The 20,246-nt window shown below is 39.8% G+C and overlaps 1 protein-coding gene across 7 annotated transcripts in view; it reads right to left on the bottom strand.

The window, feature by feature from the left end:
• The window catches only part of BEND6 (BEN domain containing 6), a 52,115-nt gene that overhangs the window by 18,317 nt on the left and 13,552 nt on the right, over window positions 1–20,246 (bottom strand). For 4 of the 7 annotated variants that reach the window (XM_060307932.1, XM_060307936.1, XM_060307934.1 and 1 more), the window contains exons 2-4: window positions 18,718–18,815; window positions 14,593–14,738; window positions 8,218–8,395 (exon numbers count right to left, since the gene is read on the bottom strand). In XM_060307932.1, the coding sequence (XP_060163915.1) occupies window positions 8,218–8,395; window positions 14,593–14,712 (298 nt within the window). In that variant the 5' untranslated portion in view covers window positions 14,713–14,738; window positions 18,718–18,815. Of the gene's footprint in view, window positions 1–8,217; window positions 8,396–14,592; window positions 14,812–18,717; window positions 18,816–20,246 lie in introns of all 7 variants that reach the window. The other 3 variants (XM_060307933.1, XM_030841003.2, XM_060307931.1) reach the window with 3 other exon arrangements.

Genomic DNA, 20,246 nt, shown 5'->3' on the forward strand with positions numbered 1-20,246 from the left:
TTAAATATATATATATATAATATATGGTTATATATATATATATATATAACCATAACACCATTGTCACAGCTAGAAATACTTAGCAATAGTTCTCAAATATCATTTAAAAAAAAAACCAAACTAGCAAGTGTTCAAATTTCTCTGATTGTCTCGTTTTTGTTCTTGTTTGAATCAGAATCCAAATAAAATCCATACATTACAATTAGTTGCTGTCTCTTTTACAAACTATAGGTTTCCTTTTCATCTCCTAGTTTTTTCCTTGCAGTTTATTAGTTGAAGAAACTGGGTCCTTTGTCCTGCAGGGTTTCCCACAGTCTGGATTCTGCTGATTGCACCCCTAAGGGGGTGTTTAACATATTCTTCCCTGTAGTTAGATCTAAAGGCTTGATCAGTGTTTTAACTTCCAGCAGGTGGCATTGAATGCATGGTTACCTTTCGTTGCGATATTAGCGGTCACTGATGATCACTGCCTAGATTCATCAGGGGTTGCAAAATGGTGATATCCTAATTCTTCATTTAGCTAGAATTCTACCAAGGGAAACTTTCTCTCATCAACTATTTGGCTACCCTGAGGTTCATTTCATATAATAATGGCAGCATAAATGCTTGATTTTTCAGTCTGTATTTGCCAGTTTTCAAAATAATGAGTTGGTTCTTTCAGATGACCATTAAGTTTTTTCTCTTTCGAATGAAGTCATGCATGTAAATATACATGATAACCAGTTGCCCTGATCATTATTATTGATGCTCCAATAATAATGATCTTTAGCCAGTGGGAATCTCTTCCAGTTGACACATCCACCTGGTCTTTGCTGACCTCCTTGCTTTCTGGTAGGACAAGATTTTCATCTATATTTCCTGTTTGAGGCTCCTGACAAATCTTGTCCATTTCCTGTGCAAGTTCTGGAATCAGCCGTTTCTCCAGGGAACCCCAGCTCCCTTTAGTGGGGAACGGTATTTCAAGGCCACACCCAAGTGCTGAGAGTGCTCTTTGCTATTGGGTTCTTGTTTCTAGGCCTCTTTGGTGAACAGTATTAGAATATACGTATTATTAATTTTTAAAGATAAAAATTCATCTTGTGTCAAAACCAGTACTCATTCAAATTCAGAACATGGAGTTTTAATTTAAACTGTACAGTTATGTTTTTAGTACGCCACATGGTGTGAAATGAGAACCTAACTTAAACCTGCCCCTCCCCGCCACATTGGAATATCAGTTTTCCCAGCACCATTTGTTGAATAATTCATCCTTGTCCTAAATGGCTTGCAGGACTCGCTATGTAAATTGTCAGGCCCATTGCAAATGGAAAATGCAGGACTCCTTGTTCAAAGCTTCTTCAGAATTTTAATATGGTGACAGTATTTTTAACCAGTATGTGGGGCCTTCCTAGGAGCAGGGCCTGGTGTGACTGCACTGGTCATCCTACAGTGATAAGCAGACACTATATGGCACTCACCTTACCAGGTTCTGCTCTGAATACTTTACATGTCACCCGGGGAAGTACTTTTATCATTTCCATTCATCTCACACTCAGTTACACAGCTAGTAGGTCGCAGAGCCAGGATTTGAACCCAAGTGACTTGGCCCCTGTAAACCCATCCTCTTGTCCTCTGTGCCACAGTGGCTCCAGGACATTTCTTCCCTGTATGGGAGGTATTATCCAGGGATGTGTGTTCTGTTCCATCGACCTGCTGGCTCTTATCCTAGTAAGTTGCTTTTAATTATCAGAACTTTATATGATTTCATGTTGACAGTTAGGCCCTCAGATTCTTTTTCAGAATGTTCTTAATTGATTTTGCCTATTTATTCTTTCAGGTTAACTTTAATATAATTATTGTCAAATTACCATAAAAATCAAAATCAAAACAAAACAATTATGGGCATTTGATTGGGACTCTAGCCAAACTGTGAGTTATTTTGAGATGAATTGGCATCTTCTCATCTATGAATTTGACGTCTCTCTATTTAGATTTGTGTATTTCTCCATTGACTTTTTAATTTTTCATCATAGATCATACACATTTCTTGTTAGGGTAACTAGTAGATATCTTATAGTTATTTGTAATTAATGTGTAGATTCTTTTTAATTATTTTTTTTAGGAATAAAACCAGCAATTTCTGATCTATAAGGAAATTACTGATTTTTTTAAAAAGATGGTAGCTATTACATTTGGGGCACCTATTATGTACTAGGCATTTATTATTTTTTAAATACAATAAGGCTTATAATGAAAAATAGCAGTCCTCTGCCCTACCGCTCACCACCCTGGATTACCTACTACTCCTAGAGGGAGAACTTCTGATCCACTTACCTGTTTCTCTGGTAGTTACCTTCATAGTCTTAAATAATAATAAGCATATACAACTATTCTTTCATTTTTTCAGATTCATATAATTAGTTATTGACTTTCAACTACATAACATGACAAGGCAGCCCTCTTTCAACTCCTCCCCCAGCCACACAGAAACACACACACGTGGTACCCACATGTGCAAACACATACACACTCTTCTTCTCTCCATCATCCCAGGATAGTTGTAACACAACTGCTACTTCAATAAATACTGTGCTTACATTATTATAGTGATGTAATTCTCAATTCCTTTCCTTTAAAACATGACTTTTTTCCTAGAGTTAAAATGATCTCATTTTTAAAAGCTTGCTTATTATTATTTAACTGTTTCTCTGACTTAAACATCTCAAAACTTCCTACCAGAGGTGTAAAATCTCCTTGCAGTATGTTTGGTAGATGACATCATGTCATCTATCAATTTCATGTTTTTTTCAGTGATCTCTCTCCTGTAACCCCTGTACCTGTCCACCTCTAGACCAGCTGCTTCCAGGCTACTGTGGACCTGTCACCCTGGAGTGTCCCGTCACTATTATTCTGTGGCTATATCCTGTCCCTCTCCTGTACTGGACTACCTGTTTTCTGATTAACTTTCTAGATTCACTCTCTCATTTTGAAGGAGCACACCCTCCCTTAGCTTTTGAAAAAGAAAGCACAGGAAGTACATTGAGACTTCATAAGTATGAAAATATTATTATTCTGCCCTCACACTTGGTTGATGGTTTCACTGGGTATAGAAGTCTAGGTTTAAATCATTTCCCTTTAGAATTTTAAAGGCATTGCTCAATTATCTTAGAGCTTCCAGTGTTGCTGGTGAAAAGTCTGATGTCATCTGACTCCCATTCCTTAGCGGATAACATTGCTTGTTCTCTCTGAAAGCTTCTAGATTTTCCCTTCCTGGTGTTCTGAAATTTCACACTGTTATGGCTTAGATAAGCCTTTTTGCTTTTGGTGGTATCTTTTTGATGTGCACACAATAAACTTTTACTAATTACTACTTCAGTGATTCACTGGTTTTACTTTGGCTATTTCTGAAACTTTGACAGCTTTCTACTATATTTAAATGAACCTGGGCAAAACATAATTGATTTTTCCTTCTTTACTGAAATCTCATTAGTTAATAGAGTGGAGTTTTCGGCTGAGGCATTGTTTTCCCTGGGTATACATTCATTCTTTACAAATAGTGATAATTTAATACCCTTTTGTACAATAGACATACCACTTTTTTCCTTTTATATCTTATTGTGCTGGTCAGTTGTGGTCCACAAGATATGTTTCAAATGTTTAACACATGCACGTAGAGCACACACACGTCTGTCATTCTGAATGTCTAGAATGGCATATACATTCTGCTATTTTTCTTAGTTAGCAGGCTTTATAGACAGATAAACAGCTCTGATTCTTAGTTCAAAGAGGAATATTGCTGAGCAAAAGTTAACTAACCACTCTGCACTCTTCTCTCAGACCCCTTTCTTATTTGGATTATACATTAAATTTCAACTTTCTGACATCTTCCTAGTTCCCAACTGTAGCTTCACAAGGAGGCCTACTATGGCCATGTTATTTTAAACTGTAAAACACCCCCTCTCCCTCAAATCCCCATCCTCCTTTACCTCTCCTATTTTTTCCATAGCATTTATCACTAGCTAACATATTGTATAATTTACTTAATTTTACTTAATTGTTATTTTTCATGATTTTGACTGCTTGCCTCACTGGAATGTGAGCTCTGTGAGAGTGGCGATCCTTGTTTTGTTCACTGGGTTTTCCTAGGTACTTAGAGCAGTGCCTGACATACAGAGGACCTTGTAAATATTGACTGAAAGAAGAAATGCATGCATGAATACTGCAGTGGCAGTTGGCAGTTCCTGACTCTTCCTGTTGCTTGAAGTCTAACCAATAGCCAACTTTACTTTGGTTTCTAAGGGTACATACTAGTGTGTGTGCATGCAGGGGGGCAGACAATATTAAATACAGAATAGAGTATGTAGACTTTTAAGTGCCAAAGAGGAAACAAAACGGGAAGGGATAAAAAAATGTTGCAGGGGGAGAGAGGTTGAAAGTTTAGATGGAGGGAGGAGGTCAGGGCAAAGATGAATTTACAGTGAAGATTTGAAGTACGTAGGGTGCAAACTATATGGATATCTGGGGAAAGAACATCCCAGGCCAAGGGAACAGCCAGTACAGAGATGCCGACGTCAGGTCACGTCTGATGTCTTTGGAGGGAAAGCAAGTGGTCCGGTGTGGCTGGATCACAGAGAAGGATGGGGAGAGAGTAGAAAACAAGGCCAGAAAGGTATGTGGAAGGGAGGTGGCCGGATCATGTAAGGACTCAAAGATCATAAAACCGACTTCAGTTTTACCCCACGTGAGGTAGACGTGCACTGGAAGGGTCTGCAGAGAGGAGTGACATGAGCTGGCCTACATTTAGCAGGATGTTCTTGCTGCTGTGTTGAGAGTGGACCACACAGTAGCATGAGCAGAAGTGGCAACACCAGTGAGGAAGCCACCATGATAACCTGGGTAGGAGATGCTGGTGGTTTGGACCAGAGTGGCTGTAGTGGGGGTGGTACAAAGAACTGTATTCCAGAGATATTTTGAAGGTGAAGCCAGTAGGATTTGCCAATGGACTGAGTGTAGGGTGTAAAAGAAATACAGAAATACAAGACAGCATCGTGGTTTTTGAGTTGAGAAACTGGAACAATGAAGTTAGCATTAACCGAGGCAAGGAAGAAAGAGAGGAGCAGGTGGCAGGGGAAGAGTGGGAATGTGGTCGTGGGTGGTGGTGTTTGTCTGAGATGCCTGCCAGTCTTGTCAATACGCAGTTAGCCCATGACTCTGGAACTAAAGGGAGAAGTCCAGGTTGGAGATAAGTCATAGTTATTGATGGATTTAACACCATAGAATTGGATATGATCCCCTATGGAGTGAAAGCAGATAGAAAAGAAAGAAGTCCAAGGACTGAGCCTGGGGCATCATCAAATATTTAGAGGATAAGATGATGAAATGAGGCAGCCATATAAACTGAGACGGAAAGCTCAGCAGTGGAGGAGGAATGTGGTGCCCTAGAAGCCAAGGAAGGAGAGGTAGCCAAGGAAGGAGAGGTAGCCAAGGTGTCAGATGTAACAGGGCACTTAATGTGATCCTTGAGAAATGACCTTCGGGCTTAGCAATATGAAATGTTATGGGCTGAATTGTGTCCCCCCAAAAAGAGATGTTGCAGTCTAACCCCCAGGACCTTAGAATGTGACCTTATTTGGAAATAGGGTCTTTATAGATGTAATCAAGTTAAAATGAGGTCATTAGAGTGGGCCTTAATCCAAAATGACTGACATCCTTATAAAAAGAGGGAAGTCTGGACACAGAGACAAACAAGCCCACAGTGAGGTCATCACATGAAGACTGGTCTTAATGCTGCCTCAGGCCAAGGATCAACCAGAAGCTAGGAGAGAGGCCTTCCCCAGCGCCATCAGAGGAAGCGTGGCCCTGCTGACACCTTGATTTTGGAATTCTGCCGTTTAAGCCACCCAGTCTGTGATACTTTATCATTGCAGCCCTAGGAAACTAATACATGGAGGTCATTGGCGATCATGAGAAGAGACATTACAATGGAATGACAAGGACCTAATTGAAGTGGGATCCAAAGGGAATAAAAGGGGGAAAATTGAAAACAATGTATAGGGTCAACATGTAAGGAGTTTTCCTACAAAGGGAAGGAGAGAAACAGGGTGGAAGGCAGAAAAGCAAATGGCCTGAGAAAGGTGGTTTTTTTTTGGTTTGTTTGGTTTTTTTAATGGGAGAAATAATTGTATGTCTGATGCTAATGGGATGATTCATTAGAGAGAGTGGGGAGGATCTCTGGAGCTCTGTCCTTGATCAGCAGAAAGAGGACGCATAGATGGACATACTGCCTTTGGCTGGACAAGAGGACAGGTCACTCATGGGTGACAGGAGAGGAAGTGGAGGTTAATACAAGCACAGGTGCAGGGAGCTGACAGTCTTTTCACATCCTCCAAGTTCTCCATGAAGCAAAGGCACCAGCTGAGAGTGAGGATATGGAAGGTGTGGGAAGCTGGCAGAGAGAGGAGAAAATGAAACAGCAACTCCAGAGTGAGGGACAGAGAGAAACTGTTCATAGTGATGATTCTTTTCATATACTATATTTTTAATTTTATTTTTTGTCTGTGCTGCGTGGCATGTGGGATCTTAGTTCCTGACCAGGGATGGAACCCGCATCCCCTTAACTGGAAGCACGGAGTCTTAACCACTGGACTGTCAGAGAAGTCCCCTTCGTATACTATTGAAACTGATTTGCTCCTCTTGCATTTAGAATTTTCTCATCTAAATTTATGAAAAAAATGGATCTAAGTTTCTTTTGGGGGGGGTCCACGTGTCAAGTTCTGGTGTTAATAAAAACAGAGACAGAATCAATAGCGATGATTACTGAGCTCCTATCATGTATCAGGCCCTGGTAAAGCATTTCTTCCAATTATCTAATTTAATCATCTTGGCAAGAAGGACATGAGAGATTGGCTCCACTGTGTAGATGAGGAAAGTGAACCTGGGGCTGAGGGCAGGACAGTGACAGGGCCAAGGCTTACAGCTAGTAAGCAGGGTTGGGATTCAAACCAAAGTCGGTGACTTCAAGATCAATACTTGAACCAGCAATGTATGCTAACTTTATCAACTAGCTTTTCATCTTACTCTACGTTCTGGAACAGATGGTATAAAAATAAGAACAATCTGTTCTTCGAAAATTGCAAAAGCCTCACCAGGAAAAACCATCAGTTATAAAGATGCAATATTTAAAGCGTAAAAAATAAGGAGAGAATGGCTTGTTGGTGGAATAAACATCTTATTTCCATTCATGTGTGCCTGTTTCTACTTAAAATTAGGAAGCCTTCAATTTAATCAATATCTGTAGGAACTCATCTGAGCCATTACTCTGTCAATCTAGCTCACCACAATGTTCTGTCTCCTACAATTTCTGCCTCCCCAAATATTGTGGAATTGTCTTCTTTATTTCCACAGCCATTGCCCTAGGCAAGGCTGCCATCCTGTTAGTCCAATGACTGTAATACCTTCAAAAGTGGTTCTCCTCGACTCTCCTTTCTGTGCCCCTTGTACTCATTTTGTACACAGAAGCCAGAGGGATTTATTTTTAAAATACTCTGTGTATTTACTGTTTTATAACAGAATGCTGCCCCACATAGGATATATTGCCAAATATTCAGCTGTACAAAATGGTGCATGATGCCTAACTACAAGTGGAAAACATAATTAAAAAAAAAACAACACTTAAACACAATATAGGGTTCTGCAAAAAGGCATTATTCCAGGTTGTTTTTAATTTTCTTGGGCCTGTCTTTCCCCTTTATGTCTTCAGTGGAATGTGATTATTTTCCAAACCACTGCTCCCAACCCCAAACCTGAAATTTAATATGTGGAATCTTTAATTCCAGTAAGTCTATAAGAGATCACAACAGGCCCCATTTTCTAGTGCTTTCCTTAGCAGAGGAGAATGAGATAAGTACATCATGAACACCTTGACATATCTGTTGTCTTACTGATCTTTTCTCTCTAAGCCTATATTAAACACTCAATAAATATTTGTTGGACAGTATTAAATGAATATGACATTTGGTATTTTGTAGGAATAATCTAAAATTTTTTTATCAATAAACTAGAGGCTTCAGTAGAGTACATCCATATTAAATTATGTAATCATAGATTTTCTTAAAATGTGGTTTTTGATTTTTTTTCTCTAAGGTACTGAGTTTTTCATTCTTGACAGCTGATTTCAATACTTTCCCTCATCAAGTATTTTTCCTTTCATCTAAAAATGTCAATTTTCTCTAAGTTTACCTTGAAGCATGACCAAAGACTGTCGAAGGCGGCTGTTTTCTTTCCGGATGTTTGTTAGTTTTTGTTTCAGGCCTCTTATTTTTGTGCACAATTCCTCCTTCGACAATTCTGCTAGAGGGTCTTCATCCTCACTGGAGCTCTCACCGGGCAGAAAGGCATTTCCCGAATACGGGTCTCTCTAAAATACAAGGCAGGCACAACAAAAGCATCAAGGCAGCTCTCGTGGTTTATCCTGTGTTCTGGATGCTGCTGGGACTTAATTAGACCTACAGGCTCCTGCTTTTCCAGGAGGGGAGCTGAGCCCTTGCGAGTGATCTAGCCTCAGCTTGGTCCTCCACTATACAGGGGAACTCAGAATAAAAGAGGACATCAAAGTTTCACACACACACACGTCTCTTTCAAAACAGTAATCAGGAGCTTCCCTGGTGGCGCAGTGGTTGAGAGTCCGCCTGCCGATGCAGGGGACACGGGTTCGTGCCCCGGTCCGGGAAGGTCCCACAGCGGAGACCTGTGCAGCGGAGCGGCTGGGCCCGTGAGCCATGGCCGCTGAGCCTGTGCGTCCGGAGACTGTGCTCCGCAACGGGAGAGGCCACAACAGTGAGAGGCCCGCGTACCGCGAAAAAAACAAACAAAAACAAAAACAAAAAACAGTAATCAGGATTCTGACTTTCAGCCTAACTTCAATGAAAAACACAAAGTAGAAAAATAGTATAACAGAGTAGAATCAACCAGACTACCATTCAGATCTTTGTAACTCATCTACGTCCTCCATTTCTCTCCCGACACCTCATCCACAGCCTCTTTGTTGAGACTATGCCATGAGGCTAATTTGGGGGTTTATTGCATCAGAGAAAGGAGAAAGATTTACCCAGAACAAAGCACTGACGTCTACCTTTTAGTTTCAAAAATATTTTTTAAGGACAGCAGGACAATAGTCCGAAAACGTATGCCTTTGAGTCGTAAAACCCAGGCTTTGTTGAGGCAGAAAAGAATTTTCTCAAATTACTAAGGTGGCCTTTACATTAATCCAAATCTGGAAAATTGGAGCACAGAAGGAAATTTATAAAGATCCAAATCTAGAAGCCTGGAGTATGATGTTTATAAAAATAAACTTTAGGGCTTCCCTGGTGGCACAGTGGTTGGGAGTCTGCCTGCCGATGCAGGGGACACAGGTTCGTGCCCCGGTCCGGGAAGATCCCACATGCAGCGGAGCGGCTGGACCCGTGAGCCATGGCCGCTGAGCCTGTGCGTCCGGAGCCTCTGCTCCGCAACGGGAGAGGCCGCAGCAGTGAGAGGCCCGCGTACCACAAAAAAATAAAAATAAAAAAATAAACTTTAGAAGACATAAAGGCACATGTACACCAGAACACAACATTGTGAATCAACTATACTCCAATAAAAATTTTGAAAATAGAGATCAAGAAAGTTCCTGCTGAATAGGAAGCGAAGAGACCTCCTGGGGCCAGGCTGAGGAGCAGGAAGGACAGAAAGTCAGATTCCAGTGTCTGCTCTTCCTGCCCCGACCTTTGTGGGGAAGAGAGGTGGATCAACGGGGTTAGGGTAGATGATAGAAACATCCAGATGAATGAGGGGCAGTCCCAGGGCAGCAGGGCCAGCTCCGTGCTTCTCAGCACATCATAAATGCCCTAAAGGGGCCCCATGTCCAGCAACACCAGGGCAACACGGCGCCTTCTGGGCCACGGATCAGAAATGGACAAAATTGGTGTCTGAACAAATGGACCAGAGACAGTGTCCAGACTCCCCAGAGCTCATGCAAAGCAGCTGGAGAATCCAGAGGATCCCTGTGTCCCGGTCAGGAACTGGGTAAGTGCTGGGGGAACTGGTGAACAGAGAGGCTACAGGGTGCCAAAACCTTACAGAAGATGGCAGCGGGTCCCAGCACAGCAAACGTCAGCAGATGGTGCCAACAGAACCCCCTGGGAGCTGGAGGGAATGCTGTGCCTCAGCAGTAACAGTACTGGACACTAAGGAAACAGGCAGAAGACTTAGCGCCTGGGCAGAAGACCAGCAGTCCCTCCCCAGATGCTGGATGATATGTAAGACTCCTCAAAACTTGAAACACTTCCCAGGAAAAAAACAGGAAGTGGAGGAGAGTGAGAATCTAGTCTCCATTGAGACTTAAACCCTGAAGTGACTGAAACTATACCAATACCTCAAAGGGATTTTAAACACCAGAACACTCTAACTGGGCTTCCCTGGTGGCCCAGTGGTTAAGAATCCTCCTGCCAATGCAGGATACACGGGTTTGAGCCCTGGTCTGGGAAGATCCCACATGCCGCAGAGCAACTAAGTCCCTGTGCCACAACTACTGAGCCTGCGCTGTAGAGCCCGCGAGCGACAGCTACTGAAGCCCATGCGCCTAGCCTGTGCTCTGCAACAAGAGAAGCCACCGCCATGAGAAGCCCGTGTGCCGCGACGAAGAGTAGCCCCCTCTCCCAGCAACCAGAGATAAGCCCGTGTGCAGCAACGAAGACCCAATGCAGCCAAAAATAAAATTAAAAAAAAAAAGAACACTCTGTAATTCACTGTCAATGGACAAGTTCAAGCTTTCCCCCCTCCCCCTTTTCTTATCTAGCAGGGATGGAGAATTGAAAGCCAGATGAGATCAGTTATAGAAAATACAATTATATTTTTGTATGATCAGTAATGTATACATTCAACCTCACTCCTTATTTTACAAGTATACAAATCTATGTATGTATACATATTTCATTATTCCACGTGTGTGTGACATATATAATATATATAATGGTAATGAAAATTACTATTGTTCTATGTTGGCAAGTAGCTAAAGTACTCATGCTAGATACATAAATCTTTAATAAAAAAACTGATGCATTTGGTTAAATAGAAACAAAATATTTATTTAAAAAAACTGAAGGATGCCTATTGAGATCATAGTTCTATGCCAAGTAATTGGGAAAAATAGAATATATCGTCTAGTTCTTGCAGCAATTTCCCACAAGAGAGAAATGAAATCAAGCATAAATCCATTTATAAGCATCATTGGAAGACAAAGTTAATAGACAATAGATTGGGATAAGATATTTGCAAAATCTAAAACCACACGAAACTAATTTCTACAGTAGATATGGTATATGCGCCAATCAATAAGAATGGAACAGGAACCCACCAGAATAGACTAAGAAACCCAAAAGAAACTATAAAAACTCAATAGAGAAATGAACAGTGGCAGAGACTGCTGGCTATCACCAGGTATTTGTTCTCCCATTCTTCTACAGTAATAGGTTTTTAGCTCAGCAGATAGGTGTCAGCTAGATTACATTTCCCAGACTCCCGGACAGCTCAGTGTGGCTATGTGACTAAGCTTCCGCCAATCAAATAGGAGTAGAAACAATGTATACCACTACTGGGTCATGACCTTAGGAGGAATGGGCTGGCCTTCTCCTGCCTGAATTCTATTTTTGTTGGCAGAGACGAAGGCATGCAGGTGGGAGCTGGAGTAGTCACCTTGACCCAGAGACAGAGGCTGTGTGTTCAGGAAGGTAAATGAACAAGATAAGAGGGATACTCAACATTTTGGCACTGCTACAGCAACTAGGACTGCTCTTGCTATTATATGAAAGGGAAATAAACTTCCATCTTTATACGCCACTGTGATATTTGGGTCTTTGTTACAGCCTTTACAACATGCATCTTAACTAATGCAGATTTTGGTACCTAGAAGTCGGATACCCAAAACTTGACATATGTTTGAATTACTTAGAGGTCAGGTTATGGTCAAAAAGAGCAAAGGTATAACATGCTGGAAGATTGTTGACTCTTGTTAGACCTTGGTGATGACACATTTGGTAAAACCGTCACCTGCAATGCCTTGGAAGGCACACCATGTACTTATTGAGACTGGAAAAAGAATGTCTGTGTGTATCAGTGATTTCTTGTCAGTGCTAGCTAGTTTGCAGAAATGGAAGGCTTTCTCCTTCCATCTGCATTTAGAATGTAGCATGCAATTTAAACTGAGTCCAGTCATGTTAAATCTTCAAGGTTTGAAAAAAGTGAATGACGTCTACATCTAAATTGTAAGAGATAAGAAAAAAAGCCTGTGAACTCAAGGCTTTCTCAAGAGCTTCTCTTTAAGTGTTCTCTGCCAGACACTGAAATCCACCCCAACAGCAAGCCTCAGCTTCAGTGCATTATCTTCAAGCTTTTTGTTTCATATGGCAATTAAGTCACTGCCAAAAGTTGGAGAGAAAAGAGGCTGAGCAGCCGTAATAAAAGAGGAGAGGTTTCAGGCTTATTTATGACCAAATAAGATCTCTGTCTGTAGCTACTTGCAATGAAACCAAACAGAAAGAAATAGTCTGGAAAGTTATTAAGTTTTTGAGAAACACAATTTGCAAAAGAAACCATACTGGCCTGCTAGAGCAGGTGACTATTTTGCCCTCAAGGAACCACTGGACAACCCTCCCCCTCCAAAACCTGCACCAGCAAATTGAAACAAGATATAATTTTCTCCCATCAATTGCCAAATATATGAAATAAGGACATAAATGCTAAGTGTTGGCAGGGAAGCACAACATGGAATCCCTTATGCACTGCTGCTGGGCATGTGGACTGATGTGGACATTCTGGAAAGCAATTTCATTGTCATATGAAAGCCATTACTCACCCTTCTAAGTGTTTATTCCAGAGACATTCTCACGCTGTTTCTTAAATGGACATGTATGCGGACATTTATTTTGTCATTGTTTGTAGTACCAAGATGCTGGAGGAAATCTAGGTTTTCATCATTGGAGGAAAGGATAAGTAAAATGATGCTATGCTTTGTTAGACACAACGTATCATATATAATAGCAATATAGATGTTAAAAACAGTGCTGATTGAAAAGTCAAACAGATTGAGCTATATATTATGATACCAATGTACTACTAAATGATGTGTGAAATGATGGAGCCATAAGGTTGTACAGTGCAGCATGATTTGTAAACAGAAAAAGATTGGAAACAAGCCACATGCATGCTAGGGGACAGTGGGTGATGATGTACAAAAGAGAAAGTTCTTTATATACTAATGGAAAGATTGTCAGAATACATTAAGTAAAAAAGCAATGTACAAAGCAGCCTATCTAGTAAGTTACTTTTTGTGCAAAAGAGGGGATAAGAATATCTATATTCATATTTGCTTTATTTGAACAAAGAAACACTGGGAGGATAAACAAGAAAGCCATAAATGTGGTTACATGTGGTAGGGGGCCAGGAGTCAGGAACAGGGCTGGTGGGGACAGCTGTGTGGGAGACTTTTCACAGACACGCTATGTAGATATACAGATATATAATTTTTAGGCTTTTGATTTTTTTATTACTCAAAACTTCATCTTAAATTTAGCTTTCTGACTCTGTGCTTGTGCCTTCAACACTTTCACAAGGATTTTCTGCCCCTCCGTAGGAAAGCATATATGACCGGTCATGGACATGCTTAGCAGACACGGACCCACCATGGGCCCGGCTGACATGTTTCGTTTCAGGAAACCTCATAAGAACTTTAGGTCTCACAGCAACAACTTCTCAAAGTCGGCCTGGGCACATTCCACATGCAGATTTTGGTGCTTTCCCAACCTTCTGGGTTTAAGAGTAAACAATTCTATTACCAGGGGTTCGGGACAGCCTTGTTTTGTCAGAGGCCGTGTTGTGGGGCAGCCTAGGGTGTGCGGCATGCCAGATGCTGGACCGTTCTCAGTGCCTCCAGACACTATCCCAGGAGAGTAAAATATATTTTAAACCATGAGAATGTACAGTATGTATTTTAAAAATTAAACGAAAATACATGCACATAAACACTCCATGTATTACAAAGACACACAAATAAAAAATAAAGGATAAACAGGTGGATAGTTTGTCCAAAGTGTAAGAGGAGAATGGGAGTGGGGAATTCAGATCAAAAAGGAATAAATGAATAAATACAAATAAGAAAGGGGCCCTGGCCAAACCTGTGACGAGGATGGGCTGCAAACTGGAGTCAAAAAAAAAAAAAAAAAAAAAGCAATAAATTTTAGAAGAGGTGTTCCAATTTCTCCAGTGGTTTTGGGAGGAAAAAAATATTTTCTGCCAGTTTGCTGATCTTTAAAGTCCCAGGATATCAAGGAAAGTTTGGACAATGTATAATTGGCCACACTTCAATAGAAGCTGGTAAAATGGCTTGTGAATATATTTCTAATTCAACTTGTTTAACATTAAAAAGAGAACATGAAATTTTATTCCTTCAGTTGAATAAAGAATTAAAGGGAAGAATCTATTAATACAAGAGGGGGAAATGCACTAATATATTGTGAAAGGAATTATGGAATTATGGCAGAGCAAGGGAAGAAAGTACCACCACAACAACAGCACACCAACCTGCCCTTTATCCAGGTCACTGTTCGCATTCTCTGAGTCCATCGTCTCCGTCCTTTTCCTCTTTCCTTTTCTAAGAGCTTGGGTATTGGTAATTTCCTCTGTTTGCAAGATCTTCTGCATTTTCTTAGTTAGTTACCAAAGGGTTTCTGAAATTGTAGGAGGAGGGAATGCCCATGAGATGGTGCTACTCTGGACGTAGTCCAAAAGTTAATGTTTTTCCTTAAAATGAAAAACAAACAAAAGGATCCATAATATGTTTACAACTGTATGTTTCATAAAGGGACTAGCCACTCAAGTAAATTATTTTACTCAATACTTCCTGTCATTCTTTCTCCCACTGGCTAATTCAGGACACACTTTCACTTGGTTCAAAATCATGAGGATATCATGTTTTCAGAACGTGGGATACAGGAAGTTGTCATTTATAAAATCAAATAGTATAAATTTTTTCCATCTTTTCAAGTTTTTTCTTGTCAATCAGTTATGAGGAGTCTAAAAAACAAAGTAGAAACCTTGTAAAATTATGCAAATGATTTGAGGACTGAAGTTATATAACTTTAGGAAAAAGACATTAATAATAGCAGATCTAGGGTCTTCCCTGGTGGTCTAGTGGTAAAGAATCCGCCTTCCAATGCAGGGGATGTGGGTTCGATCCCTGGTCAGGGAACTAAGATCCCACATGCCGCGGGGCAACTAAGCCCACGCACCACAACTACTGAGCTCACGCACCTCAACTAGAGAGCCTGCGTGCCACAAACTACAGAGCCCATGAGCCCTGAAGCCTGTGCACCACAACTAGAGAAGAGAAAACCTGGTCGCCACAACTAGAGAGAAGCCCACGTGCCTCAACGAAGAGCCTGCGCACCTCAACGGAGATCCCGCGGGCCTCATTGAGGATCCTGCGTGCCACAAATAAGAGCCGAAGCAGCCAAAGATAAATAAAATAAATAAATGAAAATAATAAATAAATCTTTAAAAATAATAATAGCAGATCTCATCAGGACAAAAAATATTCCAAGGGAGATCAATAAGAATGGCCTAGAAATTTGTTCTGTTTTTTTTCTGAAAACTCTAAAGTTTTGAGATGGAAGATTTTCTTTGGTGTAAACTTAAGAGTAGCACCATAAAGAATGCAAAAAAATCTCAAAGGCAACAATGCATTTCATTAAAGTTTTAAGGTAGAATCATTTTTTCAAAACCTGATAAAACAGATGATAGTTTTTAGGTTTAATAGTTTTGAAATGATCAAATCTAGCTTTTGCTGTGTATGGATGATTCAACACTTTTGGTCATAGCATCTTTTTTTTTTTTTTTAATATTTATTTATCTGCCTGTGCCGGGTCTTAGTTGCGGCACGCAGGATCTTCCTTGCTGCATGCGGGATCTTCATTGTGGCATGTGGGATCTAGTTCCCTGACCAGGGATTGAACCCAGGCCCACTGCATTGAGAGCATGGAGTCTTAGCCACGGGACCACGAGGGAAGTCCCTGTAGCATCCTTATTACTTGCATATGTTGGTTTGTTTTCATGAAAAGATATTTAATTATAAATAATAAGACTTTACAGAAGAGACTAGCTTAAAGGGAGTTTGACAAATATGTGGATTGTTGAGTAGAAGGTAACTATACTCTTTATCAAATTACACCAAGTAATCCTTTTAGAAAATATGGTTCTTTTACCTATTTTAAGAGAAATTCATTATTCTCTACTCCAAGCATAAAATTATATTTAGTCTTTCCAAGATTGCTTGTTGTGACTTTTTGAAAACTTACTTTATGTTTTCAAATACATGAATAGTGCTTCAGCTAACACATGGGACTGGACTGTAATATCTAACTCACAAATATCAGAGGTCTTACTTAGTATCAAGCTTTATTAATAATTTCAAAGATACAAGCAATCAAAAGGCACAAGCAGAATGGGGAGGTCTAGGACATCCTGGCTTTGTAGGTTCTTCCTTCTAGAATAAGAGGTGAGGCCTCTAACTGAGGTTTGGGGGTCACCTCACACAGTGGGTGTGTTTACGTCGTGACACTTCTCCATTTTCTACCTCAGAGTTGTACAGCTTGCATGACCTTCTCCAGGGAGTTATAAATCCATAGATCCTAGGTATGTTTGCCATAGGCAATTTTAAATCAGGGATACACAGTTAAGAGCATTCCATAGACAAAAACTCCACTTGTAGCAAATATCATTCGTCTGTTTACTCAGAGCAAGGTCAACACACATTTTCTGTGAAGCGTCAGATAGTACATATTTTAGGCTTTGCAGGCCAAGGGGCAAAATTAAGGATATTATGTAGGTACTTATAAGCAAGAAGAAAATAAATCTTCACAAAATTTTTATTCATAAAATTGAAACTATACTAATAATAATTGATATAACTTTTTGTCAGACAGGCCTACAAATGAGACTGGAATTTAAAAAAATATCTTGTTTAATTAGGGTTCAAAGTGTTCCCTACCATCAGAATTAATGGCAAATGCTCACTTGCCAATGCTGACCCATTATGAGATTTTATGAATTTTGTGACCTTGGGTTAGGCAATGATTTCATAGATATGACAACAAAAACGTTATTTTCATAAATGATACCATCAAGAAAGTAAAGACAACTTACACAATGGAAGGAAATATATGAAAATAGATCTCACAAGGGACATGAATACAAGATATATAAAGAACTCTTACAACACAATAATAAAAAGACAAATGCTCCAGTTTTTTAAATGGACAAAGGATTTAAACAGACAACACTTCAAAGAAGATATATAAATAGCAAATAAGCACAGGAAAAGAGGTTTAGTATCATTAATCACTACATAAATGCTCATAAAAACTACAATGAGAGGCCTCTTCATATGTACTAAGATGACTATAATCAAAAAAGACAGAAAACAAAGTTTTCTTAAAGATGTGGAGAAATTGGAACCCTTATATCTTGCTGGTGGGATTGTAAAATAGTGCAGGCATTTTGGAAAAGTCTGGCAGCTCTAAAAGTTAAATATTACGTCATCATATGACACATCAATTTCATTCCTACGTATATACCCAAGAGAAGTGAAAGCATACATCCATACAAAAACTTGTACACAAACCTTCATAGCAGTATTAGCCATAATAGCTAAAAAGTGGAAAAAAACAAATGTCTATCAACTCATGAATAGATAAATAAAATGTGGTGCATCCCTACAGTGAAATATGATTCAGCAATAAGAAGAAAAGAAGTTCTGATACATGCCACAACATAAATGAGCCTTGGGAACTTTATGCTAAGTGTAAGACATCAGTCCCCAAAGATCACACATTGTATGATTCCATTTATGTGAAATGTCAAGAATCGTCAAATTTATAGAGTCAGAAAACAGATTAGTGGTTTCTTAGGAGTGAGAGATTGGGGGATTGGGGGAGGAATGCCTGCTAATGGGTTTCTTTCAATGGGGACAAAAACGGTTTTTAAAAATTGGATTGTGGTGTTGCACAAACCCTCTGAATAAACAAACAAACAAAAAACCATTGAAATATGTACTTCAAATGGGTGAATTGCATGTGAATAATATTTCAATACAACTATTTAAAAAATACATAATAGGGCTTCCCTGGTGGCACGGTGGTTGAGAGTCCGCCTGCCGATGCAGGGGACGCGGGTTCGTGCCCCGGTCCGGGAGGATCCCACATGCTGCGGAGCGTCTGGGCCCGTGAGCCATGGCCACTGAGCCTGCGCGTCTGGAGCCTGTGCTCCACAACGGGAGAAGCCACGACAGTGAGAGGCCCACGTACCGCAAGGAAGGAAAAAAAAAAATACATAATAGGTTCAAAGTACCTTCTGATGAATAATAAAATGAATAACTGTAGGCTTTAAGGACCTTACATTTTCACAAGTTTTGTAAAATCTTCCAACAAACATTTCTCCTGCTCCACACACATTTTTAACCACCATCAATTGTATCAAGTCTTAGCAGATTCCACCCAGGTTGTACTGAATTAGTGTTTTCTCAACCTCTTTGGATATATTCTCTCCCACAGTTGTTTCACAGACTATTTATAATGGCTAATTTGTGAGTCACTCTAAATTAATCAGCAATTACTTCTCAAATAAATAAGAACTGAGCAATATCAGTAATACCTGTTGATTTGTCAAGAGCCAAGAAAAACTCAGTCATTTGCCGTGTGTTTTAATTATGTTGCTCCTGAAGTCCTCATTCCTTTGAATAACTGTTTTTGCTGAAAGGCAAATAGTCTTAAGTAAGTTTATTTTTTTCTGGGCACATGCCTTAAGCTACTGCAATAAAACACGATTTAATTAACTCACTATTGGTAAATGGCTTTCCTTAATTGGCTAACAAACAAACCACCCAGAAACTTATTTTGGTTACAGACTCATTTTTGTGAAGAAACTCTGCTGTGATATTTCATTTAAAATTTTCTAATTGTTGTGACTTGTCCTGTGAGTTGGATGAATACTGAGTTTGGTAATGTGACATATATATGTTTTTTTTTAAGCACAGGTATAGTGTCAGTGTATAATACACACAATGCTTTGCCGTCTAGTTTGGTGACAAAATAATCCACTCTGCTTTAAAAGCACTAAGTCAAATTTTCTCTTTCTTTTCTTGCTTTGGCATGATTGGCATACACTGGTAGTAAAAAAATAAAATGCAGTGTCATACAATGGTATGACGATATGCACGACATTAAAACAATGTCAAATTATTACAATGGCATCACTGTGGTTTGTGCTGCACTGAGCGGGCTACCCCGTGTGGTCTCTGTCACAACTACTCAGCTCTGCCCTTGCACCATGAAAGCACACAGGCAATCTGTAAACACAGCAGTGTGGATGTGCTCCAATAAAACTTTACCTGTGGACACTGAAACTTGAATTTTGTACAGTTTTCACATATCATGATATGCTATTCTTATATTGGTTTTTTTCAAGTATTTAAAACTATAAAAAACATTCTTAGCTTACAGGCTGTACAGAAACAGGAGGCAGGCAGAGGGGCAGCAGCTTGCTGAACCCTGATCTAGGGGCTCAGTTATCACGTTGAAAAGGAATTCAGATGTGTCACATGCTTCCTTTTCTGTCATCCTCATTTCTCTTCCTGGCAAGCAGAACAACTGCTTTAACTTCTTTCTCCCCAGTGCCTTACTTCACTGCACATTATTACTAAACATTTAGAGCAGCACTTGAGAGACACAATATATAGCCAGTTAGATCCTACAGCAAATTGTTATTATTTGATAAAAGTGGATTTTGCCAGATATAACTGGTCACCATCACTAAATAATCAGTATTATTTAGTGATGGTAACAGAGCCAGAGTCCTGGTTCACAGGGGTTGCTGATAAGCCCAGGGTGGGAGAGGGGAGACTGGGAAGTTACTGATTAATGGGTATAGAGTTCAGTTTTGCAAGATGAAAAGCGGTCTGGAGACGGATGATGGTGATGGTTGCACAACAATGTGAATGTACCTTAGGCCCTTGAACTATACACTTAAAATGGTTAAGATGTAAATTTGATGTTATGTGTTTTTACCACAATAAAAAAGTTGGAAAAAAATTAGTTTGCAAAAATACAGATTTTGTAATATCCTAACCGTACTAAAATTTTCTCCTGCTGATATGATTTCATTAAAGAGCAAATCCTCAAGTT

Source organism: Globicephala melas, chromosome 11 (genome assembly GCF_963455315.2).
Source record: "Globicephala melas chromosome 11, mGloMel1.2, whole genome shotgun sequence".
Lineage (NCBI taxonomy): Eukaryota > Metazoa > Chordata > Mammalia > Artiodactyla > Delphinidae > Globicephala > Globicephala melas.